Source organism: Labrus bergylta, chromosome 12 (assembly GCF_963930695.1).
Source record: "Labrus bergylta chromosome 12, fLabBer1.1, whole genome shotgun sequence".
NCBI classification, from domain to species: Eukaryota; Metazoa; Chordata; class Actinopteri; order Labriformes; family Labridae; genus Labrus; species Labrus bergylta.
This window is the reverse complement of record NC_089206.1, coordinates 1,443,681-1,470,439: the sequence shown is the minus strand read 5'-3', so window position 1 is coordinate 1,470,439 and position 26,759 is coordinate 1,443,681. Positions and strand designations below refer to the sequence as shown.

At 42.3% G+C, this 26,759-nt stretch overlaps 2 protein-coding genes across 2 annotated transcripts in view; one reads left to right on the top strand and one right to left on the bottom strand.

The window, feature by feature from the left end:
* Positions 1 to 11,042, bottom strand: part of commd7 (COMM domain containing 7) — a 32,458-nt gene extending 21,416 nt beyond the window's left edge. Inside the window, exon 1 of the mRNA XM_065961061.1 lies at positions 11,031 to 11,042. The gene's annotated coding sequence lies outside the window, so the exon portion shown is untranslated. The remainder of the gene's footprint in view (positions 1 to 11,030) is intronic.
* Positions 1 to 25,779, top strand: part of LOC110004537 (DNA (cytosine-5)-methyltransferase 3B-like) — a 37,197-nt gene extending 11,418 nt beyond the window's left edge. Inside the window, 23 exon segments of the mRNA XM_065961060.1 lie at positions 9,126 to 9,276; positions 10,109 to 10,197; positions 10,288 to 10,425; positions 12,173 to 12,254; positions 12,257 to 12,295; positions 12,298 to 12,314; positions 14,110 to 14,206; positions 14,209 to 14,267; positions 14,366 to 14,473; positions 15,725 to 15,866; positions 16,197 to 16,319; positions 17,142 to 17,186; positions 17,280 to 17,359; positions 17,523 to 17,641; positions 18,232 to 18,415; positions 19,030 to 19,114; positions 19,311 to 19,456; positions 20,243 to 20,333; positions 20,694 to 20,842; positions 21,438 to 21,523; positions 21,635 to 21,704; positions 21,790 to 21,908; positions 22,861 to 25,779. Of these exon segments, the coding sequence (XP_065817132.1) occupies positions 9,126 to 9,276; positions 10,109 to 10,197; positions 10,288 to 10,425; positions 12,173 to 12,254; positions 12,257 to 12,295; positions 12,298 to 12,314; positions 14,110 to 14,206; positions 14,209 to 14,267; positions 14,366 to 14,473; positions 15,725 to 15,866; positions 16,197 to 16,319; positions 17,142 to 17,186; positions 17,280 to 17,359; positions 17,523 to 17,641; positions 18,232 to 18,415; positions 19,030 to 19,114; positions 19,311 to 19,456; positions 20,243 to 20,333; positions 20,694 to 20,842; positions 21,438 to 21,523; positions 21,635 to 21,704; positions 21,790 to 21,908; positions 22,861 to 23,002 (2,361 nt within the window). The 3' untranslated portion in view covers positions 23,003 to 25,779.
* Positions 25,780 to 26,759: the final 980 nt, after the last annotated feature.

Here is a 26,759-nt window from a genome sequence, read left to right as displayed (position 1 = left end):
AACTACAGAAAACATGCCGATTTAACATTTACTGCAGAAACCCTGCATCTCCCAGAAAGTTTTATGTCTTATAAATAACACTTACAAAGACCTGTGTGTAAGACCGTCATTTTTTTAAGAGAATGTCTTTCATTTGCTTTAAGGCCACTTTTTGTCATATTAGCCGTTTTGAATCGCGTCCAAACACTGAATCGTATCCACTCCTAAACTCACCTGCTGCGCTGTCACTGGCTGGAGGAAACACACCAGCTCCCCGCCCAGAAACGAGTCGACCAATACTTCAAAATCCAGGCAGAGGGCAAAAGTGAAGTCGTCACTTTTGCTTCATTCTTCTGTTGAATAAACTTTACTGGACTTCCATTTTCTTGTGAAAGTACGCATCACAGTAAAACGCCCGTTCATGCTCTTTGGGGCATTTTCAATCTTAGCCGCTTCAATACCAACAAAGACGGCAGATGCTTTGTTTTTTTTTAGCCCCCGCATTGTCCTGCAGGAGAATATGTTTTGGCCCCCGGGTCAGGACTGTTTTCATTTGTCCAGCGCGGTGCAGACATCTGTAGGGAAAACCCCAGCGCAGTCAGCGTCAGGCGGGTGCTTTTGCTTTTTTGGGCAGGACAGCTGCCACGTGTGCATGTGAAACAGGAAGTAACTGAACCCAGCCCTGAGGTCAGTGTTCATGCTTGTTTTCTTGAGTTAGCGTAATAAGAGTGTGTGCAGCGATTCATGGACTCTGTCAAGTTTTTACAGAGGTCAAGTATTTCATTCAGGAAAGATTCAGTGTTCAGATGTGCGTCAGAGCATTTTGCATATACGTGTGATGTTTTAGTGACTGAACTCACCAGTGACGCACACTGTTTCAGCGGCTCTGTTTATTCCCCCGTTCTAATCCTCCGTTGACATTTCAGAAAATCTTAAATCAACACTTAATCCTGAAGACAACCAGCTACCTGAATACGCCTGACTAAGAAAAAAACATTTGATTCAGGTCGGCAAACAGAGAAAAAAGGACTAAGGTGCAAGACTGTGCTCATCATTTTTTTCCAGCAGTCAAGGAACTACGCATCCCACAATCCATTGCGGTTCCAACAGGACCCAACAAACAATAGTTTAGCGTGCTTCTTTTTGAACGTACACACATCTTCTTCTACTGTTATTATTATTTTTTAATAATGTTGTCATAGACTGCAGTTTGTGTTCTACTTCAGGAACGTCAGCGGTGCTCAGAGTGAGACACTTGAAGTAACGATTTTTAGCTGTTGCAGCCAGTGAGGCACATTTTGTGGCTTCATGCTGAGGCAATCTGAGAGGTCAATCCCAAACTTTAACTTTAGCATATTGCTGCGCTAAGTTTCCTGGTGAGTGCTTGAAAAGAGCTGGGATTCAAATGTCAACACAGATGGTTCAAGGACACTACATAGTCGTCTAGCATACGATATGAATAATGCTCTTAACAGGGATGTCATGCGAAAGCCTCTGTTATCATGAATAAAACACCAGAGTGATGAAGGGAGGAGAGGTGAATCAGTTAGCTAAACTACAAAAAAGGGGAGCTGATTGATGTGCCCAGGAAAATAATCAAGAAAACTAAATTCATTTTTTTCATTCTTGATGGTTATAGGACGTTTGCTAAGCCTGTCATTTCAGATGTGTTAATCCCCTTAAAGACATTTACACCCTCTGGCTGTGATCTTTCTCTGCAGCTGCAGCCTGTGTGTGTGTTTCTCTCTGGACAGATCCTGGAGTTCTTGTCAAACAGCATCTGAACATCTGTGAGGGTTTTAACAAGCTGCCGTCCGTCTCTCATCTCTCCACTTGTCTCTCTCACCTCTCTCATCACTCCTCTCCCTCCTGTTAACCACACGTTTGGTTCTGCTCGCTCTGCAGTCACTCCTCGCCTCCGCTCACCTCTGACTCTTCACTCAGAGCCTCTTCGACTCTCAATCTGTCCGCTCACTCTGCCGGCTGTCCGTCCTCCATTCCTGAGGTATGACAGGAAAGACAAACTCGCTCTGCGGTTTAAAGTAATTAATCCATTCATACACTGCCAACAAAGCAGCGGCAGCAGTTCTGGGTTTGGATGTCTTACCTGCAGAGGTGTCAAGTAACGAAGAACAAATACTTCGTTACCTTACTGAAGTAGACATTTTGGGTATCTATACTTCACTGGAGTAATTATTTTTCAGACGACTTTTTACTTCTACTCCTTACTTTTTTTTATTTTTTATGACCAACATTTTTATTGTTTTCACATTTTTTTACAACAGTACAATACCAGACAATAAATGATATAGAGCAATACCCAACAAGGGTAACACTATCAATGCAAGACAAAAAAGAGACAAACAGAAGAAAAAAACAGACCTGACAAACAAAAATTATAATTCAGTTAAATTAAATACAGGAATAAAGCAGGACGATTAAAATATATGTAAATAAATAAAAATGTAAAAAATAAAAAGAACTAAATTCCTTACATTTTAAAAATAGCCTCGTTACTCCTATTTCATTCCGGCTTGTCATCATTAAATAAAAACACACAAAAAACAAAAAAACTATCCAGATCTTTGCACCATTACAATACTTATAGGCAACTAGTCATCATATCTTCTGCTCCATGAAACATGTTAATGCTCAGTAGTACATAAATGGTTCTTTAATGTATTTGTACTAAAATGTGTTCATTTTCAATGGGCATAAATGCAGCTGAAACAGGTGCATTCCAATAACATTAAAGTCATTATGGCCTTTCGAAAAATGTTTTTTTTAGGAAGGTGAGGTAGTGCACTATAGGCCCCTGTGGCGCGGCCTAAGCTTTTGTCCTTAATGGTATTTTTTCCCCTTACATTACTTTTACTTTTATACTTTTGAAAACCAGAACTTTTACACTTTTACTTGAGTAAAAAGCTTCTGATGAAGTCTTTTTAAACCCTAGTATCTATACTTCTACCTGAGTAATGATTGTCAATACTTTTGACACCTCTGCTTACCCGAGGATGCATCGGGCATGTGGCTGCAGGGGCTGGGGATCGAACCCCCGACCTTCTTGTTGAGTAACGACCGACTCTACCACTGATCCACAGCCGCCCCATGAGGCTGCATCTTCACGTCTTGTCATAATTTCCACATCGTTTAGAGTCCTGAGCTCCAGAAGATTCATCATCCTGTCTTTAGTGAACCTGCTGACCTTCTATTTCTTCTTTTTTTTTTTTTTTACTCCCTCTCTTCGTCTCCTGTGAGGCGCTCTTAGCTCTCCATCTTGAGCGCACACTTCACACACACAAAAGTTCACTGAGTTCATTTCTTATAGTGGAAATTTTGGCTGCACAAACCGCGAGCATTCTTCGTTTTTATATACGACAGTTAAAACAATCACAAACGAGCTTGCATACGCGTCGCAGTGATTCCGCACGACCTCGCTGTTTGACATCTGCTGCACAGCTGCTCCGTCTTCTTCTACTCAGTTATTACGCTAATTTAAAAATAGTCTCATCATGCAGTTAATCTTATTTTGAACAGTTTAAATGTGAGCGCTGGTTAAATCTGGTCGTTAAAATCCTGCAGCAGCATCTCGTTGCAGGATATGAAACATTTATAAAATCATTTTCATTCTGTTTCTGGTGAAATGAGCCCGACAGAGACAGGAAGTAAGACTTGTTTTACTATTTTAGATCAATTAAAACTGAAAAAAACAACTCCTGACGATAGAGAGAGTGTTCAGTTGGACACTGAATCTTCAGACGAGTCAGAAGAGTTTGAAATACCAACAAGAATATCTGCTAAGAATATTGTCTGTAGGGGGACTTGGCTTGGGAACCGAAGAGTTCTGGTTAGCTGGAGAGGAGCCAGTTCACTTCCTGTGCACTGCCGAGCCGCCCTTGAGCAAGATGCCATTTAGTTTGCTGCTTATGATGTAATCAAGCCGCTTTCACTTTAACACTCGTGAAAACTTCTAGAGAATTTCAGGAAAACTGCTCCTGAAATTGAAGGAGAAAAAAAAAAATCAATTCAATTTATTTTTGTACAGTGTCAACTCATAACAAGACACTTTACAAAAAGCAGGTAAAATACCTTACTCTTTGTTATGTTACAAAAAGCAGGTAAAAGAGAGAGAGAGAGAGAGAGAGAGAGGAGCTCAAGGTGCCAGTTCCCCCGGTAGTCTAAGCCTATAGCAGCATAACTAAGAGCTGGTCTACACCAGCACCAGCACTAACTATAAAATTTATCTAAAAGGAAAGTTTTAAGTCTATTCTTAAAAATACAGACTGTGTCTGCCTCCTGGACCCCGGCTGGAAGGCGGTTCCAGAGGAGAGGAGCCTGATAACTGAAGGCTTTACCCCCCATAGTACACTTGGAGACTGTAGGTACCACCAGCAGGCCTGCACTCCGGGACCGCAACGCTCTCGAGGGACAGTACGGCACTAGTAGCTCCTTCAGATAAGATGGTGCCTGGCCATTTAGAGCTTTGTAGGTGAGAAGAAGGATCTTGAATTCTATTCTAGACTGTATAGGGAGCCAGTGCAGAGAAGCCAGGACAGGAGTAATGTGGTCCCATTTCCTGGTTCTGGTCAGTACACGATCTGCAGCGTTCTGGACTAGTTGAAGAGTCTTTAGAGACTTGCCAGAGCACCCTGACAAAAGATAATTACAATAATCCAGTCTGGAGGTAACAAATGCATGAACTAGTTTTTCTGCATCATTTTGCGACAGGATATTCCTAATCTTGGATATATTACGGAGGTGAAAATAGGCTGTTCTTGAAACTTGCCTGATGTGAGAGCTAAAAGACATATCTTGATCAAATAGAACTCCTAGATTCCTAACAGTGATGCTAGATGCCAGGCTGATGTCACTAAGGACAGTTAAATCACTAGAAAAAGTCTCTCTGAGGTTCTTAGGGCCTAGCACAATAACTTCAGTCTTGTCTGAGTTAAGTAGCAAAACATTTCTGGTCATCCAGGTCCTAACGTCCTTAAGGCACGTTTCATAACTGACTGGTGCCATCGGGCTTCATTGATAAATAGAGCTGAGTATCATCTGCATAACAATAAAACTGTATGGAGTGTTTCCTCATAATATTTCCCAGAGGAAGCAAATATAATGTAAAGAGAATTGGTCCAAGCACTGAACCTTGTTTCATATCTTGAAAGAAGTAAGTTCTGGAAATGTTAAACAAGAAAACACACAGACAAAGTCCTGAATTTTATGTGTAAAATTTAATATAAAAAGGGGTAAACAATAATGTATAGATGAAACAGATAAAGAATGTGATTATTATGATCAGGATAATGCAATTATAATGTATGGTGACATTATATATTTAGTAATGAGATAAGACGCGGTATTGTTTGAATGACTTAATCAGAAAATTGTCAAAAAGAAAAAGTTGATAAAGGAATTTTGGGATTCTATTTGGATTTAAAGGAGGACTCTGAATAGACACGACTCATGACTCAATCTTCCAACACCCCTTGCCACCAGCAGTCTTACTGTGAGATGTACGTTGGTTCAGCCGTCGTCTCAGAAGCTCCAAGAGGATCCAACAGGAAAAAAAATGTTAAAGAGACTTTTGATACGTCGATTTCCAATTCAGATTAACTGGATGGCCATCTTGATGAATCCAAATTAAGGAATTGGCGTTCAAAATTGAAGAGCAAAGACTTTGGAGAAGAAAGTTCTAAAACCTTGCTTGAGCCAGAAAGAACTGATGTTCCAAAAATTGTGCGTGAAAAAGAAAGTTCGGTAGAAACTCGTCTCTACGGCACAAACTTAAAAGAAGTGATTCGGACCGAAGTCCGAAGAGAAGCGAGCAAGAGCTGAAGCTCTAAACTTCAAGAAACCAAAACTAAAAAGAACCAAAGATTTGAGCTGAGTGTGAACTCTTATCACCTGGATGGGAGGAGGGGGGTCTGCAGGCAAAGAGGGGTGCCGCCCACGGGTGACTCCCATTCTGACCGGAGGACAATTGTTTAAACTAAACCGAGTTTACTCAATAAGATTAAGAATAAGAATCTAAACATATATACGTCACCATACATTCATTTCGATATTATTTCTATCAGATCCACGTTGATGTAGGTTCACGTCATATATTTAGACAAACATTTCTATCAGATTCATGTTGAGATGAAAATCACACCATCTGGGAACATCCTCAGTCAATCCCAGCCTGTAGGTGAACAAAAACATGTTATACAGTCAGCATTCTTAACAAGACATATTAATAAAGTAGGAAAATAAATTGGTGTCTTTAAATAACACCTTCTATATCTAATATCAAAGAGTATGCTTTATAACACGTCTAAATGTATAATTATGAAGGTTACGTATTCATGGATATTCTAACACTATATGGCAATAGCGCTCCACGTCAAATTCCTATTAAACATAATATAACTCTTATTGCTGTTCTGAAGATCAGATTTTGAGTTTAAAAAGATGATTATAATACATTCAATGTGACAATTACAAATATCTAGATGAAGAAAGACATAAATGTTCATTTGATGCAGAATTGAACGCTGTGGTTTAATTCAGCTCTTCAGCAGTCCTTCAACAGATGGTCAATTTTACGACTTTGCAGAGACTGGTTTCGGTCACAGTTCATGTCTTTGGAGTCAATTCGTAGATAGCAGAGTGTTCAGTTTCTGCTCGGTTATTTATTCCAGGTGTTGTAAAAGTTCAAAACATCCTAAATCATTGATCAGTTCCTTTGTTCCTTGGTAAAAGTAATCAACATGTTAATCCACAGTCCTGAGTCCTGCAGGAAGAGAGATGTAAACGTGGCTGCTGATAACGGCTACACATCTCACAGCGGGAGACTATCACTGTTGGGACAGGAAGTAGGAAACCAGAGAAAGCGCTGTAACCGATTAGTAGTTGTTGTAATTGTTCTTGGCTGCACCAATCTCGGTGAGTCTTTTCTTTGGAAAATTACGCGTGCTGTTAATTTCCTTTTCTGCCGCCCCATCGCCGTGGCAACAGGGTTTAAAAAGGAACAACATACCGAAAGTTCACAATTTTCCTGACGGTCTGGCCTCAGTTTTTTTTTGTTTATTTGCCATTTGAAAGCACATTATTGAATACTGTTAAATTACATATTTCCCCCTCTTAAATATTATTTATTTCAGCACCTTCGCAATCCTCATTACATGACTTTTAGTGCAGAATATTTTTTATGTAAGAGGTGACTAATACATCTGTATAAATTAACTGTAATCTGAAAAATAATATCTACAGAAATATATTTTCTGCAAATTATTTTAGAAAAATTGCTTTTTGCTTTTCCAGGTCTAAGTCCTCTGATTCTTTTTTTTTTTTCTGTCTGGCCTTAGTTTTAACATCAGTCCGCTTCATACCCAGCGAACCTCTCCCCTACAGGAGCTTTTAACACATATTCAGAGACGTGATGATCTCAAGGTGTTACTTCAACACTTTAATAAATGTTCATCTTTTGTATTTTGGACTTTACAGGGTTACTGGGCGGATTAGTTTGAATCACGACCTAAGGGGGAATTCACACGTTCAAGTCCAAACAGAGCTGAGTTCAGGGCTTAAAGGAAACACATGGCGCAGGTCTCACATGGCTGCAGAGAAGTGATGCAGAGAGAAACTGTCCTCGCTGACATCGGCCGCTCAATCCTCTCAGATTCATCTCCAGACGCTGTCGTCTTGTTGTTGTTCTCCGGTTTCTTTTTTGGTTCTTCATGTGGTGGTTAGTTGGCCATGCCAGCACACCTGACAGATGATACTTTGGCTGCCGTGCAAGATTTTTGTGTAAATCTCTAATCGTGACACTTTGTCTGTGACTTTGACATGAGCGGGGTGAGATTGTGTTTCATTTGTAAAAACAACAACCCATCCCTTGAGGTTTCGACTAAAAGATATTCATCCTCCCGCAGCTCTCTGCTGAAAGTCATTTGTCTTATCACTGGCTTTGTTGTGCTAACATTTTGTCTGTTCAGCACAAAAGACTTTTTGAGTATGTCGTGTAAGTCCTGCATAGACTCGCTTTTGAAGGAAGAATGTGCATCTTTTTGAGAAAGTAGATGTCGCCCTTGAGCACCAGCATGAAACCAAAACAAACTGCTGTTAGGCCAAGGCTGTTAGCACCAAGGAGTTATCAACTAGAACGCACCTTTAAGCACAAGCGGCGGACAAAATCATCCTTTGCTCGAGCTGCTGTCATCTGTGTCCTGCATTGTTGTGTTAGCATGCTAATGTTAGCGCTCTTTAGTTAGCTCGTAGTTTCACATTTCATGTAAACTGACACAGAATGAGCGTGATCTAAAAGCGCTTACATGACATTCAAATAATCAGTGAGTATGTTCTTCTCGTCGACTAAAACAGCTTTTATATAATCGGAGGATAAACTTGATCTCTGCTTTGTGTAACATGTCGCACATTCTTCCTTTCAGACAGTTTTAAGAAAATATATTAAATATTTGTCAGTCTCTCCGTAGCGTATACCCACTTCTAAATCTCTGATTCACAGCAACGATTGATTTACAATTTTCGGTCTTATGCTGCAATTTGTAAGGCCGTTGAAAGGGATATATATATATATATATATATATATATATATATATATATATATATATATATATATATATATGTGTGACCCAGAGGTGACCCAGTTGGAAAGCCACTTTTAGGATGCTCCGCCGTGATCCAACAGGTTTCTCACTGAGCCTGCAGATTTGCATGTTGCTAATGTTTGGGGCTCGATATAATTACAGCAACAACATCGAGAGACAGTTTAATTGCAGACGTCGTCACACATGCGCAGTCAGCCCGAGGCGCATTTGAATGAGATCTGACACAAAAGCGTTTTGTTCCAGCACACTGAGCACGGCGCTGGGTGAGCCGCCAGATGAGTTGTGACTGGTAACAGAGTGGAATAGATCATATAGCTTTAGGCTACCTCTTATTAAGAAACTGTTACAACAGCCGCAGCGCTTCATATCCACTCCCTCGACTAATATAAAGTCATCTCCAGGTTCCATGACACCAAGATGAAGAGGCAACTTCAAGTTTTGCAGACCACAAACCCATGATTAGCATGATTAGCACCTCTGTGGCTACGTCAACTTTTTACAAGATTATTTTAAACCTGTGTCTGTCCTCAGGCGCCGGTGAACGGAGACACGCCTCCAGCAGAGAACCTATCAGAGAACGACAGCGGCGTGGAGCTGACCAACGAGAACAGCCCTCTGACTGCAGCCGAACCGCCCTCGCCGTTCAGCCCGAAGCAGAACGGAGACGCCGCCTCGCCTCAAGGTAAAACATCCACACAGACTTAAAAATGAAGACACATGAGGCACCTTTACTGAGACATGGATTCAAAGATTATGGAGACTTTATTCCAGAGAAAAACACATTTTCTATACAATTACATGACACATCCCACACGGCCGTTTTGGACGCCCCTCAGTTTGTCAGATATGAGAGCAGTTATCAGGTCAACAGGTGTTGCAGCGATGGAAGCGGTCAAGAGAAGTGGTTCAGATAGAAGTGATTGTACCCGACCTAAAAAGCCTCTGCATGTTTCTAATAAGCTCCACGAGCAGAAACGTGCTCAAACTAGGATCAATATTGGAGATGCTTTTGAAAAATGGAGAGAGGTTAGAACACAGAAAGGTTTACAGACCCATGCAGAGCTGGATAAACACTGAAGCTTCAGAGTCCACCACATGGTGACCTGAGTGAGCATCCACTCTAGAGGGGGGGGGGAGACAGCTCTCTGCAATGTTTAGAATTTAGACTGCAGTACCCATTTTAAACACTAGGTGTTAGGGTTACATATCGTTCCTTTGCAGACACGTTTCTAGTTTTTATAACCTGCTGCTCCGGGTCAGTTTCGGCCTCTTCTTTGTTTAAAGGCCAGTTTGTTGGGTCGGAGTCACAAGGACAAACATGGACTTTAAACTCTGTTTTTAAAACGTGTTGTTGAGATCAGCAGCCTGCCAAATTCTCTGTGCTGCGTCAGAGACAAAACAAAAACGATCTTTTGCATGTGATCTCTTGAAAATATCGAGTTTCTCTTCCGCCATCTGTCTAACCTTCTGTCGATCTCTGCCGCTCCTTGGCTCCTCGTCCGTCTCCTCCTCAGATGATAACGAGTGCACGAGAGAAAGCAGGAAGAGGAGCAGGAAGAAGTCCGAGGAGGAGGAGGAAAGCACCTGGGACTCCTACAGCGAGGTATGAACACACTCGCTTTCCTTACAAGTTGTGTAACTCAAATCTTCTCCCATGAAGCGTGATTTTTTTATCTTTACTTCTTTTTCCCAGGAGAAATCTTCAGGAGCGTCTCAGCTGGGTTTGAGGCAAACTCCTCGACCCAGAACCATCTTCCAGGCCGGTCTGACGCCACACACACACACCAAACCTCGCAGACAGAACCGCAAACAGGAGCACAGCGTGTCATTGGTAAACACACACACACATTTTATTCACTAAAATCTCATCAAACAGCCGCGTCGATGATCCTGACACAACTTGCTGAAAATAAAAAACTATGAAAGATAGAGCTCAGATTTCTTTTTCCAACAGAAAGCTCAAACTTCAGCATGTTGTAGGTTCGGTGATTATGATGATTAAACGCACAGTTTGTAAAATCCGCCGCCAGGGAGCGCTCAAACCCAGAGCAATAGATCTCTTATGCAATGTTTTCTTTCGCAGCTTGACGTCTTGTCAATTTTATCTCCCTGCAAAAAAAGTTTGAAGGTGAAAAGAAGAGCTGCGTCTAAAAGACACTTAAAGGAACAGTGCGTAAATTCCACCACCAGGGGGCTCTCGATCAAAACAATATCAAAAGATAACGTCGAGGCTGGCGGGGAATCATGGGAGTGATTCTCTCTGCTGAATGAAACATGAACATACCCCAAGAGGTGATATCAAAAAAGTAGATATGTCAAAGTAGACTCTAGTATTTCTGCTGCCGAGGTTTTAGGATGAATCTTTGTTTAGTGACCCGTTTCTTCTTCTTCTTCTTCGTGGCCTCCTCGTCTGAGTCTCTGGCTTCAGGCCCGGCTCTGCTCTGCTCTAACTCAAGTCAAACAGTCTAGAATCAGGTGATGGTCGCTCTTGCTTGTCGGCACATGCAGAGAGGGGTAAACAAAAAACACACACGGCGCAGCTTCACGTTCAGTTTGTTACAACGCGATGGAAAAGTTATGAAAGACGGGGACGGGTCATCTGAGTCCTGACTCTCCCACATCCTGCAGGAGCCTGAAATCACAAAGACTGCGGTCGTATCCAGGTTGAAACAACAAACACTCTTCTTTTAAAAACTCCTGCACATCGAGACGTTTGAATACCTGAGCTCATCAGAAAGACTCTTCTTTTTGTGTTTGTAGAATGATTCTTCTTTTGGTGTCGCTCTTTTACTCCTGCAGTGTTTGTCTTTCTCTCTCTCACCTCTCGGTTGAGGATGACCTGCAATATTCTAAACATGCTCTAACAAAAGCACATGCATTGTTCTTTTAAAGAGCTGCTATTATGTTATTACTCTGCAGTTTTACAAGAGCTGAGTTTAAAAACATCTCATCGTGCAGCACGTTGATGCCAATTTAAACTTTTTATATCGCCTTGTAAAATGAGTAACCATCTCCTCTCTCTCTCTCTCTCTCTCTCTCTCTCTCCTCTCTCTCTCTCTCCTCTCTCTCTCTCCTCTCTCTCTCTCTCTCTCTCCTCTCTCTCTCTCCTCTCTCTCTCTCTCCTCTCTCTCTCTCTCCTCTCTCTCCTCTCTCTCTCCTCTCTCCTCTCTCTCTCTCCGCTCTCTCTCTCTCTGTCTCTTTCTCTCTCTCACTCTGTCTCTCTCTCTCTCTCTCCTCTCTCTCTCTCCGCTCTCTCTCTCTCTGTCTCTTTCTCTCTCTCACTCTCTCTCTCTCTCTCTCTCTCTCCTCTCTCTCTCTGTCTATTTCTCTCTCTCCCTCTCTCTCTCTCCCTCTCTCTGTCTCTCTCTCACTCTCTCTCTCCCTCTCTCTCTCTCTCTCACTCCCTCTCTCTCTCTTCTCCCCCCCTCTCTCTCTCTGTCTCTCTCTCTCTCACTCTCCCCCCCCCTCTCTCTCTCTTCTCTCTCTCTCTCCCTCTCCTTCTCTCTCTCTCCTCTCACTCTCTCTCTCTCTCTCCTTCTCCCCCTCTCTCTCTCCTGCCCCCCCCCCCTCTCTCTCAGTGTGTTGCTGGTCCTCGGGCTGCCGTTGTATCCGTGGCGGTCCCTGAGGCCCCCCCCTCTCTGGATCTGATGGAACAAGACTCCAAGACTCGGCGCAGAGCATCAGCACCTCGTCCAGCTCTGAATCCAGCCCGAGTACAATGTAAGACGAGTGTGTGTGTGTGTGTGTGTGTGTGTGTGTGTGTGTGTGTGACTGATGAGATAACCGTACCAGACTCGCTCATAGGGGCAGATTTATAAGTTGGAAATACTTCAAAGAAATGAAAGGAATGAAAGAAGAAGAAGAAGAAGGGCAGGATGTTTAAATCTGTTGATAAAGTCCTGAAGTGATTCTTTGTTTGTCTCTTAAAGCGCTCCACCTGGCCTTGTGTGAGTGCAGGTGGCCACAAACACTCCTGACTGTGTTTTCTCTGTATCAATAGTTTCATTGAGGTCAGGGTGACCACACCAGAGCCTCTGGTGTTTACACTCTCTCTGCATACTTGTGCATGTTAGTCTTATCCTCTGTTTGTGTTTATCTGTGTGTGTGTCTGTGCGTGTCTTCACTGGCTGATCTCAGCAGAGCGTAGCGTCCTCTAAGGGAGCCCGACTCCATCACAAAGCCTAATGGGTTTTCTCTCTGAAGGCGGACTGAAGGAGCTCAACTAGGATTTATCTGCAAGCATAAGGACACATAAATCTCAAACAGACAGACAGAAAAGACTAATGGGTTACTTAAAGGAGGGGGGATGTGTGTTTTTCAAAAGATTGTCCCTGCAGAAAGTGGAAACACCTGAGCAAACAGGACTACAACAGGTGTGGAGTGATGGTGGACAAACCATCACATTTGATATCAGGTCAATTCAGAAATGTTTTTGTTTCAAACATACAGAATCTTAAAGGCTTTATATGTGATCCAGCAGATCAAATGAAACCAAAACAACTCTTGCTGCATTGTTGTGTTAGCATGCTAATGCTAGCGATCTTTATTATGCTCGTATCTTCACACTGCATGTAAATTTACCTGAAATGAGCGTGATCTAGAAAACACAGTTAAGCGTGAGTACAGTATGTTATTCTTCTTTTCTCTAGATCCTCAATTAAACAACTTTTATACACGAGGGGAGGAGTCAGCCGGCCGTCCTGGCGATGGTAAACAAAGTGAAGATAGGACTCTGAAAACTCTGAAAACATCACAGACAGTGGGACTCGGGTGTTACACCCATTGTAGACAGTCATGACTCACAGAGTTATTTTCAGAGGAGATACTTGATTTCTATATTTAAGTGTGAAAAATCACATAGAAAGACTTTAAAGTTCTCGTATCCAGGTCAGCCTTTGAGATCAGGACTACTTCTCTGACACTTTGTTTGTGTTGCCTCTTTGACTTCAGCCTTGGCTTCACTTTAAAGACGTTGGAGGCTTTTCACTCGTCATGATTAAAGGTCATTATCCTTCATTAAAACAGGATCTGGGTGTGATTATATTCTCCCTCTAATGTTTACCTCTTGTGCAGAGAGGAGAAAGTGTCCTCTCCCTCCTTTTTAATCCATTCAATCATATATCATTAATCATTAATCCTCTTTTTATGAAGAAACCAAGACAGGGAGGTATTTCTGGCAAACTATGCCGCATTCTCTCCGCTGTGTTTTGGCACCTGATTCTTTTTCTGCAAGTGAAGGTGGTTTATTTACCTTATTAAACATTGACATCACACTAATGATGATATTAACTACATTTTTATTTTTAATAATAATCCCGTCCTGTTTTCTTGAGCTGCTGTAATGCAAAGATTTCCCCCATGGGGGATCAATAAAGTTTATCTTTATCTTTAATGTAGTAGATTTAAAGATCCAATCAGTGAGGAGGGGGCAGAGTTACATACTGCTCCTTTAATAAAACAAAGATGAACAGTTTAAACATTAACTCTACCTTCTCTGTGTTCCTCCTCCGTCCAGGACAATAAGGGTTTTGGTATCGGCGAGCTGGTGTGGGGGAAGATAAAGGGCTTCTCCTGGTGGCCGGGCATCGTGGTGACGTGGCGTGCTACGGGCAAACGCAGGCCAGTCACGGCATGAGGTGGCTGCAGTGGTTCGGAGACGGCAAGTTCTCTGAGGTGAGGAGGGGAGAGGAGAAAAGGAAGGGAGGGAGGGAGAGGGGGGGAGTGTGACCGCTCTCAGATCTTTATGTGGTTTTGTTGTTTTTTGTTTTCAGGTTTCAGCGGACAAACTGGACTCCATCACCGCCTTCGCCAAGTTCTTCAGTCAGGCCTCCTACACCAAGCTGGCCTCGTACCGCAGAGCCATCTTTCAGGCGCTGGAGGTGAGCTTCAACGTTATCACATGTAACTGAAGGAGTTTAGTCTGAGAAAGAAGAAGATAGGTTTGAACATGTGGGTGAAGATCAGCAGGCCTTCATCTGGTTGCTCCTCTTCTTCTTCTTCTTTTCTACTTTGTTTTGTAGTTTTCTTCCTTTTTTTCTTCTAGCTTTTTTTCCCCTTCTTCTTCTACAACTTCCTCTTTATGATCATCATCCTCGTCATTGTCTTCTCATCGTGGTCGTCGTCCTCCTTCCTTTCTTCTTCTACTTCCTCTTCAGGTTTATCTTCCTTTTCCACTTTCTTTCTTCCACTTCTTTTCCCGTGGACCTCGTTGTCCTCCTCCTTTCTTTCTTTTCTTTCACTCCTTTTCTTTCTTTTTTTACTATTCTTCTTTGACTTCCTCGTCTTCTATTTGATCATCCTTTCTTCTTCTTCTTCTTCTCATCCTCCTCCTCCTCTTGGACTTGGAACATGAGTTTATTAATAAAGCTCTGCTTTGTGGCTCCGGTTGGTAAGTGGTTGGTTTGAGTGCTCCACGTTCGGAGGCTGTGGGCGACCCGGGTTCATTTCCTGCATGTCATTTCCCGCTCTCTCTCTCTCTAGCCTCGGTTTCCAGCTCTATAGTACGGTGGCCGGTAGGGGTCAAACGCTCAGCAACTGATGAAAAGACATACATTTAGAAAAATGCGCAGCATATATAGAAACGCTGCACATTGAAAAACAAAGGCTGAAACACGCGTTTGATGCTTATGCAGTTGTTTTGCCTATTTGCAGCGTGTTTGTTTCTTTTGCTGTTTGTGTCTTTGCATTTGTTTTTCAATGTGCAGCGTTTCTATATATGCTGCGCATTTTTCTAAATGTATGTCTTTTCATCAGTTGCTGAGCGATTGACCCCCACCGGCCACCGTACTATCCACTGTCCTGTCTCTGCAAACAGACTGTGATATGTGTGTGTGTGTGTGTGTGTGTGTGTGTGTGTGTGTGTGTGTGTGTGTGTGTTGTGTTGTTACCCTGACATGATCACACAGGTTCACTGAGTTGGATGTGGACACACGTCTTCTACAATTTTATTTAATGCGTCTCTGAGGTTTTGACACTCCCTCTCTCTCTCTCTCTATCTCCTCTCTCTCTCTCTCTCTCTCTCTCTCTGTCTCTCTCTCTCTCTCTCTCTCTCTCTCTCTCTCTCTACTCTCTCTCTCTCTCTCTCTCTCTCTCTCTCTCTCTCTCTCTCTCTCTCTCTCTCTCTCTTGAAGATGGCCAGCATCCGGGCGGAGAAGAAGTTCACTCCCTGTGAGTCGGATAATCCAGACGACCAGGTCAAACCCATGCTGGACTGGGCCAACGGGGGCTTCCTGCCCAAAGGAGAGGAGGGACTGAAACCGACACACACAGCCAGTGAGCAAGGCAGCGACATCACACTCTTTACATACAGATAGATACTTTATTAATGAGGCTGTTAGAGTCAAACATGACATAAAAACACTTTTCAGAAAGGCGCTGCTGACGTCACCGAAATAAACGATCTGAAATATAAAACATGCAGTAAAAAGTAACAGAGCAGTGTCGGTCATACAGCGGCCGTTGTCAACAGACTGTTGTCATGGAGACAAGACGGACTTGCAGCACTTTTCTTAGCTTCCACAGAAACCTGAAGTTGTTGTTGAACCTTCACACACACACATATTGAGTCCTGACATAAGAGTGTTTCTTTGTGTCTCCGTGCAGGCAGTAACCCTCTGGACCATCAGGTCCTCGATGTCTCCCTGCCTGAGTATTTCCCCAGCGCCAAGCGGCCCAGAGTCAGTCTCTGTAAGAACAAGGCCGCCCCCGAGGAGTCCTACAGCAGAGGTACAGTTCACACCCACTTTATTTAGAAAATACTTTATCCCTGTTTTCATGTAGTTTTTCTAAATCAGATTTTACCTTTTGAAGGAGTTAAATCTGATCTCAGTGAGTTTTTCCTACAGCGATTACTTCCTGATTTATGTCATACAGCATATATAATGTGTTTTATCTTTGTATAACTTGGTGTCAGACTCACACAATTAATATAAATATAAAACAACATGAAGCCATATCTTGATAATTAAAGGAGCAGTATGTAACTCTGCCCCCTAGTGTTTAAAATGGGTACTGCAGTCTAAATTCTAAACATCATAGAGAGCTGTCTCCCCCCCCTCCTCTCTAGAGTGGATGCTCACTCAGGTCACCATGTGGTGGACTCTGAAGCTTCAGTGTTTATCCAGCTCTGCATGGGTCTGTAAACCTTTCTGTGTTCTAACCTCTCTCCATTTTTCAAAAGCATCTCCAATATTGATCCTAGTTTGAGCACGTTTCTGCTCGTGGAGCTTATTAGAAACATGCAGAGGCTTTTTAGGTCGGGTACAATCACTTCTATCTGAACCACTTCTCTCTCTCTTCCATCACTGCAACACCTGTTGACCTGATAACTGCTCTCATATCTGACAAACTGAGGGGCGTCCAAAACGGCTGTGTGGGGGGGTCGCCTTAAAACCACCTACCCTCTCTGGTCCAAACAAATCCAGAGCATTCAGGAGCAGAATGTAAAGTTAGAAGGAGGACATACTGGCTGCTGCATTGTTGTCAGAGAAGCCAGCACTTCATGTTTCCTTAATGTCTGATCAGATAATCTCTGTCTCCGTCTCTCAGAACAAATGGTGAATGAAGTCCTGAAGAATAAAAGAAGTATAGAAGGTGAGAGTTCAGCGGGTTTCTTCTTGAACTGTCAGGAGTGAGATTTAACGTTCACTCTTCCACCTGCTGACCGACGTGTTTGTGCTCCTGCAGATTTCTGTCTCTCTTGTGGAAAGATGATGGCAGCGACCTTCCACCCGCTGTTTGAAGGAGGCCTGTGCCAAACGTGCAAGGTGAAGAAACACATCAAAACAAACAACTCAACTATCGTACTCCAACTAGTACGAGTTCAAACGCCACAAAATGTAAATAATAATTGTTATTCTCTGTGTGTGTGTGTGTGTGTGTGTGTGTGTGTGTGTGTGTGTGTGTGTGTGTGTGTGTGTGTGTGTTCAGGACGTCTACCTGGAGATGTCCTACATGTACGATGACGACGGTTATCAGTCCTACTGCACCGTCTGCTGCGGAGGCCGAGGCCGAGAGGTTCTGCTCTGTGGCAACGCCAACTGCTGCAGGTCAGACACACACACACACACACACACACACACACACACACACACACACACACACATTTACACACAAATACACACACACATATTTACACACAAATACACACACACACACACACACACACACACATTTACACACAAATACACACACACACACACATTTACACACAAATATACACACACACACACACACACACACACACACACAAACATTTACACACAAATGCACACACACACACATTTACACACAAATACACACACACACATTTACACACGAATACACACACACACACACACACACACACACACAAATACATACACACACACACACACACATATTTACACACAAATACACACACACACACACACACACACACACACAAATACACACACACACACACACACACACACACACACACACACACACACATATTTACACACAAATACACACACACACACACACACACACACACAAATACACACACACACACACACACACACACACACACACACACACACACTTACACACTCACTATCGGCACATACATCATATAAGATGTATTTCCGTTGTTCACCTTGTCTCGTGTCTCCTCCAGGTGTTTCTGCGTGGACTGTCTGGACATCCTGGTCGACCCCGGAGCGTCCAACAACGCTCGCTACCTGGACCCGTGGAGGTGCTACATGTGCCAGCCGCAGCTGCAGTACGGCGTGCTGAAACAACGGCACGACTGGAGCCTCAAGCTGCAGGAGTTCTTTGCCAACGACAACGGACAGGAGTTTGTAAGTCGCTCTGAAAATGTTATTTATCAGATGCAGTCAAAATATTCATGAAAAAATTTCAGCTTCAAAAAATATTAAAATTTAAAGCGGCCATTTTTAAAGACTGTTGTCATAGCAGCACTTTTATTCTCGGAGCACAAACGCTTCATCCAATCATATCTGAGCGTACAGCCCATCAATGAATTCTCCTGTGGAGGCTGCTTTGTTTGTTTAGCACTCTGAGTCCAAGACACGTCTTCTGAAGGAGACCATAAAGCGTATCGTATGTTGAGTACAATGCAGGTCACAGGACGACATGTATCGGTGTGTGTGTGTGTGTGTGTGTGTGTGTGTGTGTGTGTGTGTGTGTGTGTAGGTGTGTGTGTGTGTGTGTGTGTGTGTAGGTGTGTGTGTGTGTGGTTCTCAACTTGGAAAATTAAATTAAAATTGAAGAGCTACGAGGACTTCTCCATTATCAATTTTTTTATTTTTGAAAAAAACCCATCATTATTAAACATGTTACAATCGTAAGATAAGATTTATTTTCCCCTTTGGAAAATGTGCATTAGACTCAAAGTGCTGTAAACATTCTGGTGTTGAAACATTTCATATCGTAATCTTTTTTTTTCTTTCAGGAGACACCAAAGACGTACCCAGCAGTCCCTGCAGACCAGAGACGACCAATCAGAGTCCTCTCCTTGTTTGACGGCATAGCCACCGGTGAGACGACGCTCTGAGACGAGTTACTCCTCTACAACTGTTAACGATGATTAATTATTCTTAGTCTTCTAAAATGAGTCGAGCGTTTGAATCTAAAGACGGTTTTGATGGTTTCTGGTACAAACCTTTTGAAGGTGTTCTTTTTGGGCTTCAGGAAAAACTGCTACAACCCTCCTCTGATTTTTGGTGTTGACAGGATACCTGGTTCTGAGAGACCTGGGTTTCAAGGTGGACCAGTACGTGGCGTCGGAAGTGTGCGAGGACTCGATCTCGGTGGGCGTCGTCAGACATGAAGGAAAGATCCAGTACGTCCACGATGTCCGGGACATCACAAAGAAAAATGTAAGAACAGAAAATCTGACTCACTCGGTCGCTGGTTCAAACTCGCTCTTCAAAAAAGATGGATGAAACTAAATAAAGAAGTTAGAAGATTTTAAGTGATATGAAGTGTCAAAATGGTAACTTGATGATTCACAAGAAGGCCGTTTGAAGCGCCCAGAAATGTGATTATAAACGAGACATTCATAGACCCCACCCCCCTTCCTCATGCAGTGCTGCAGGTCTGGCTGAGTGTATTAAAGCTCTGATCATGTTCATGTGAAGTCACTTGATGTGTTTGCAGTTGCTCAAATATCTCACCATGAATATGTTCTGAGCGATTTGTTGCCTTTGAAAGCGGCTCAGGTGTCGGGGGGGAGAGATAAATCAAACACACTTTTAAGTTCATGAATCATCAGATAAGCATCAGAGAAAGCTGCGTTAGTTTCCTGCTCCAGAATCTCGACTTCACGTTACATTACTTCAATGTAAGAGATTTGGATCATTCCAACTCCACCTTCTTCTTTATTCTTTCTTCATCTCTTGAACTCTTCCCCCCCCCCCCCGTCTCTCTGGACGTAGACTCTGGTGTCGGGGGTGTTTGTGTGTGAAAAGGTGAAACGTCGTCTCATACCTGCTGCTGGTTGAAAGAATAAATCATATTTAATTTAAAGCTGGGTTAATGGATAAAGAAGTCAATCATGTGAGAATGAAAAGAAAGCTTTTCATGATTCTTCCTCAGTTTGAGAGGTTGATCTGTGCCTGTCATTCCCTGAGTCTAACACTGGGGGGTGCTGTTGTCTCTCTCAGCTGTTGGAGTGGGGTCCTTTTGACCTGGTGATCGGAGGAAGTCCGTGCAACGACCTGTCGATCGTCAATCCCGCGAGGAAAGGTCTCTATGGTAAGTACCTGACAGAGGAAGAACATGTCAGACACGCTGATCTGACTTTGATGAATCCACATCAAAGTCATGAGTTTAATCATTATAATTTAAAAACACCAGTTTATCCAGATGTATGATCTGTTAGTAACCACAACCATAACCAGCGGTGGCTGCACAACACTGCCATCTACTGGTTGTTCAGGGGAAGGCGTATTCTTGTTCGTATTTATATGTGGATTGCAGTGTGCGTAAGAATGACGTCATCGAGAGAAAAGCCCAAAAGTGATCCACAAATGCAGAATCCACACACAGAGTCAAGAACATTTATTTTCAAATCAAATTTTCTTTGGATTCTGATCTGAGTGTTTGTTGCTCCAGAAGGTACAGGGAGGCTGTTCTTTGAGTTTTACCGCCTGCTGAGCGAAGCAAGGCCCAAAGAAGGAGAGAACCGGCCGTTCTTCTGGATGTTCGAGAACGTGGTCGCCATGGGCGTCAACGACAAGAGGGACATCTCGCGATTCCTGGAGGTCAGTTTACAGCCGTGGAGGAGCTTAAAGGCTTTATATGTGATGTTTTGATCCAGCAGATGTCGCCCTTGAGCACCAGCATGAAACCAAAACAACTCGCGCTGCATTGTTGTGTTAGCATGCTAATGCTAGCGATCTTTATTATGCTGGTATCTTCACACTGCATGTAAATTTACCTGAAATGAGCGTGATCTAGAAACACAGTTAAGCAGTGAGTACAGTATGTTATTCTTCTTTTCTCTAGTCCCTCAATTAAACAACTTTTATACACGAGGGGAGGAGTCAGCCGGCCGTCCGGGCGATGTAAACAAAGTGAAGATAGGACTCTGAAAACTCTGAAAACATCACAGACAGTGGGACTCGGGTGTTACACCCATTGTAGACAGTCATGACTCACAGAGTTATTTTCAGAGGACATACTTGATTTATATATTTAAGTTTGAAAAATCACATATAAAGATTTAAAAGGTGTACCAATGGTTATACTGCGAGCCTAAACTTCCTGACCAAATGGTTCTCGTTTGGTTTCCTGAGTCATCTGCATACTTTAAACAGTTAGTCATGTTTTGTCCCTTGTGTGTGATGTCATGTGCAGTGTAACCCGGTGATGATCGACGCCATCGAGGTCTCAGCTGCTCACCGTGCCAGATACTTCTGGGGAAATCTACCGGGCATGAACAGGTAAGAATTAAAACACCTCTTTTCTGTCTGAGTTTGGATCTTTAAAGCTCATCTGTGTACTCTGTGTGAGTGTTTCATATGACAGCATACTAATGCCATCCCCTCCTCCAGGCCTCTCTGTGCCTCTGGGATGGACAAGCTGGAGCTGCAGGACTGTCTCGAGCACGGCAGAGTCGCAAAGGTAGAGAGCCACGATGAGTCTTTGGCGTTCATCAAGTTTTTTTTTTGGTTGCACTTGTTTGACCGTGCATTTGTCTGTTTCATAGTTTGGGAAGGTGCGTACCATCACGACCCGCTCCAACTCCATCAAACAAGGGAAGGATCAACACTTCCCCGTCCTGATGAACGGGAAGGAGGACATCCTGTGGTGCACGGAGCTGGAGAGGTGCATCCACTAACACATTAACATATGAGGCTGTTAAACCTGGGCCTTGTTTTTACAGACTTACGCTTCTTAATAAGATGTTTTTAAGTCTTTGAACAGCTGGAGTTGATTTGTAGTTTCACCAAATCGCTCCTTTATTTGGCTGCATCAAAATCCTTGGGGTTATTCCCCCCTCAGTTTAAAAAAAAAAAAAAAACAGCAAAATAATAATCAGAATAATTACCAGACATTTAGACATGTTCAATTTTAGGTCACAACCTAAGTAGTGCAGTTCACAAGGGGTCTTTACATAGCTTCTCATAATTTACATGATAAAATAAAATGAAAAATGAAACAGTGAAAGGGAGGTAAACAACATAAAGTTGTCAGAATGAGCGGGGCAAACCACTGAGCACCTTATCTATTGATCTGTCAAATATTGTCTCCATTTTGAACATTTTGCCCCTCAGTTTTAAAAAAGAAATATCTCCTGCTGTTTGGCGCGTCAGCTCGCCCCAACTCCAGGCGGGACATTTACGAGTGAACTGGCAGGAGAAACTCAGAGTAAAGTTTGGGCGATTGTGTTCCCACATGAAGTTCACCTCGGCAGCGGCAGACCAGAAACTCCCACAGTTAGAAATGTGTTTTTATGGATGGAGTCTGGGGGCTTTGTGGAGGGGAATAAAAGGTGTTGGAAAAGGCTCTAAACTATTTAACATAAAAGTCTATCTCTGCAGGGAGCCTTCCTCTGATGTGTTCAAACATTTGAATATCAAACTCATCTGCCTCGAGGGGTGCAGGAGCAGGATTAACCTCAATTATCTCCATTTCTTCAGGACCTCGTCTGTGATTTAGACCCCAAAGTATTTGAAAAAGAGCGCCGTTTTAGAAACACCAGAAGAATTCTTTGAATGAGGATAATGACTTCACAGAACATTTGGTTGTAATGTTTGTCGTTTATGTTTTTTTGCAGGATTTTCGGCTTCCCTGTCCACTACACCGATGTGTCAAACATGGGTCGCGGCGCCAGGCAGAAGCTCCTGGGCCGGTCCTGGAGCGTCCCGGTCATCAGGCATCTGTTCGCCCCTCTGAAAGACTACTTTGCCTGTGAATAGACGCCAACACATCACCAGCAAAACAGACCCCCACTCATGATCCACCCACCAGCTTTGCTATTGTGAGGCTGGCTCCAACAAACAACAGCCGCCATGAAAAAAAACTTCTGGAAAAGAGCTGTACGACTTCTTTGGCTGGAAGAATGGAAGTTTCGGGAGAATTAGTGCGACTGGGAGAAATTTTAGTGGATCCTGGTGATCACGCACTGCTGCCTTAAAACTGGAACAAAACCCCTTAAACACAGAGGGACACAAAGAAGGCAGAGGTGAGCACCTGATCACCGCCCCAGAGAGTCAAAGTGAGCGGGACGGGTCAACGATCAGTCCGTTGAAAAGAACGATGACATCACTTTTCTGTTTTTTTTTTTAACGCTCGGCCTGTACAGCCGTTTTAATAGGATCTTTTTTAAAACCTTTGGAAGGTGTTTTTAAGTTGACAACACTGACTAGTTGCAGAAAACGCTTGGTGCCAGAAGTAGAACTTTTTAGTGGCTCTGTATCCTAAAAACATTTCAGAGTTTTTGCTGATCTCTCAGTTTAGCCGACGACTTTAATGTGGCGGTTTTTTAATCCAGACAAAAACTCTTTTAAATTCACTTGAAGCAAAGTCCAAACATGGAAAGGTCGATCCCTGCTCCCCCTTTTTAAGACTACCTGCTGTTCCACCTGCTTCACCAAAAAACCTGTTTGATGCTGCAGTTTAGACGAGTCTTTTTTCAGTTCCCATGAGCAAACTAGCTTCCTTTAGACTTTTATGAAAGATTATATAAAAGATATTTTTGTAGACGGCGTCAGAACGTCTCAGTTACACGGCTGTGACTTCCCTGATAGCTACGTGCGAATACTTGAAACCACCTGATGCAAAAACACAGAGATAAAGACGATCAGGTTTTGACTTTGCTGACATTTTAAAACAGCGGAGGATTAAAGATGTTGCTCATCCTACTGGAGATGTTTTATTTTGAAAATCATCGTGCTCTGACTCACTGTATGGCAGGATGTCAGTGTGCACGTTTGGCTCAAGTTCATTTAAAAATCAGGAAGACGTGTTCAAACGTGGTTTCACAGCTGTTCAAGAGACGACAGAAAAAGGTGGCAAACACTGGTGGATGCACGAGACTTTAGTAAACTAGCACTGACTACTTTGTTCCTATGTTAAAAAGATTTATTCAGAGAAACTGCCTTAAAAAGAAAACCATCTCTATGATGCCTGGTGATGCTTTGTTCTGTGTGGTGGACACGCTGTATGTTAAGGTCATAATTCACTATTTTAATCAAAAAAGAGCTGCATGTGAAGTGTGTGACAAACTGATTTCTGTGAAACTAAAAGCTTCTGTAATAATGTGGATTTTTGTCATTTTTCACCTGCTTTCCTCAAATAATTCACAAAATCTGTTGTTTTTACCTCGCAAAGCACACAAAGTAAAATTACTGTTTTGTTCAACAGCTGTTTGTAGTTAGACAAAACAGGTCTTTCTCCGCAGCAATCTTCTCTGTAATGGTATCGGACGCTAAGGATAACAATATTTGAACCTTTCAGAAGAAAAAAAAACAAAGTATGCATACCCTGATCGGTTTTATTGCCATGTTTACTGCTGCTTTTGAGACGACTGGCTGAAGCGATCTACTGGAGTCACTCCTTAAGTTATGATACATATTTGTCATTTAGCTTCAAACCTTGCAAAAAAACACTAAAAGTACCACTCCCCTACAGATTAGTACCATTCCTAGAGTGTAATTTGTTAGTCTGAGATTACAGGACATACTTGGTGCGGAAGTTTTGACATGTTCACCAGCAGAGTAGAGCGACTCACTGGGTGGTTTATCTGAATAACACTTTCCTGGATGTGTCCAATGGGCAACACTCACCTGAAGTCTGTGCAGTTTTCTCCTTTTTTTTTTTTTTTTTTTTTTTTTTTACAACTGGGCGATTTTGAGTTGCTGCCGGCTGTCACCAAATCAAACTTTAAGGGCATTACCTCAGACGAGGGGGGCGACTGTGCACCGTTCCTCCTGTAGGATCTCTGTTCTGTGAATATATACTGTAGCTCTCTGCTCCCACGTGCCCTGTATATATTTATATATATAGCTTTTATTTTGTATCACTGGAACTCTTTTTAAACAATGTTTTGTGTACTGTATTGATAGAAAGGTTTACAAGTGTTTCTACTTTCTTTGTTTGACCGATAACAGAAAAAAGGGGCGAGTCTTCTTAACAAGACCGACTGCGGTGCTCCACGGGCTCCCAACAGAACCAGCCTAAGTCTGATGTTAGAGTCCCTTTATAAAACCAAAAAGTGATTGTTTACATACTTCACTAATACTGCTGAATGTTGGCTTGAAAACAGAACACACACGATAGATCTAGTTAGTATCTCTCTTTGTTACGGCTCTTTTAAACCTTTTACTGAGAACATGTTAAAAAGCTCGCTTAAGAATGTGACAGCACAATTTAGAGCATATTAATCCATAGTGTTTTGAAACCTCGTGTTATGTAGATGTGTGTGTATTTGTAGATTTCGAGTGTGTGATAAAAACTGAGAACTTTTTTTAAAACTAAAACATTTTTTGTGCTTATGTTCGACGAGAGTAACATTTTAGAATTGTTTCTTTTGCCTTTTTTTTGATGAATCTTCAGTGCCAACACGCTTGAAAGAACAGATTCTGTGCTATTTTTATACTTTATTTTGTGTATTTTTTTATGTTTGTATACTTCTTATAGCAACCTATATATAATTTTTACCTAATAAAAAACGCAGTTTGGCCGCTGAATAAAAGCTGTTTGTCCTCGTTTTGTTTGACACTCTTGAAGGTCTCTGAGTGGTGATATGTTTACAGGTAAGGATTATTTTTATTATGTTCAGATTATAACATTTAAAGTCAGGGTTTGTAATTTTCCTCCAGATCCACTTTTTCAGATGTTGGTGTAAATTGTCTTTAGGTCATGACAGACATTAATAACTCATGTTCTCTGAAAAAGGAACAAAGAAAATCCATCATCTGTATCAGTTTGTAAGTCTGTAAAAACTTTAACTAATGTCTGCCACGAGGTACCAATCTGATGAACCAATCAGACGCCTCCCTGTCTCCCTGCTCGCTCTCTATCACACTCAAAGCTCGTCACCGATGACTTTAGGAGTTTATACTGAAAGTTTACTTATCGCTGAATGAGACATGAGACGACGTAGTTTCTACACAATGACAGAGATGAGCTGAGGTCCACTTCTGGTGCATGTAAGTGAGGGGGCGTGGCTTAAGAGGGAGCACAGAGGGGAAGGTGCAGACGGAGCACTGAGGGAATGCTACTTTCAAAATCATGCTAGTTTTTGAGAATTACCAACCCTGCCTTTAAGTCTGTTTAAAGGTTTTACCTAATATAATACCATGCCATGCTCACAAAGGTCTGATGTTTCATTATTAAAAGGGTATTTTTTAAATGTTAATGGTAAATGGACTTGAGCTTGTATGTTTCTTTTCTAGTCTTCTGACTACTCCAAGCTCTTTCACACCCCAGGTCACACCTCCACATTCACACCCTGATAATAATAATAATAATAATAATAATAATAACAATAATAATAATAATAATAATAATAACAATAAATTTATTTATAAAGCACTTTAAATCAAAGTGCTGTACAAAGCAATACAGTTAAAATACAGGAAAAAACATACAGAGAAATCATGACTCATACTCAACAGTAAACAGACGGGTCTTTAACTTTGCTTTAAAAACCTCAACAGAACAAGCCTGCCT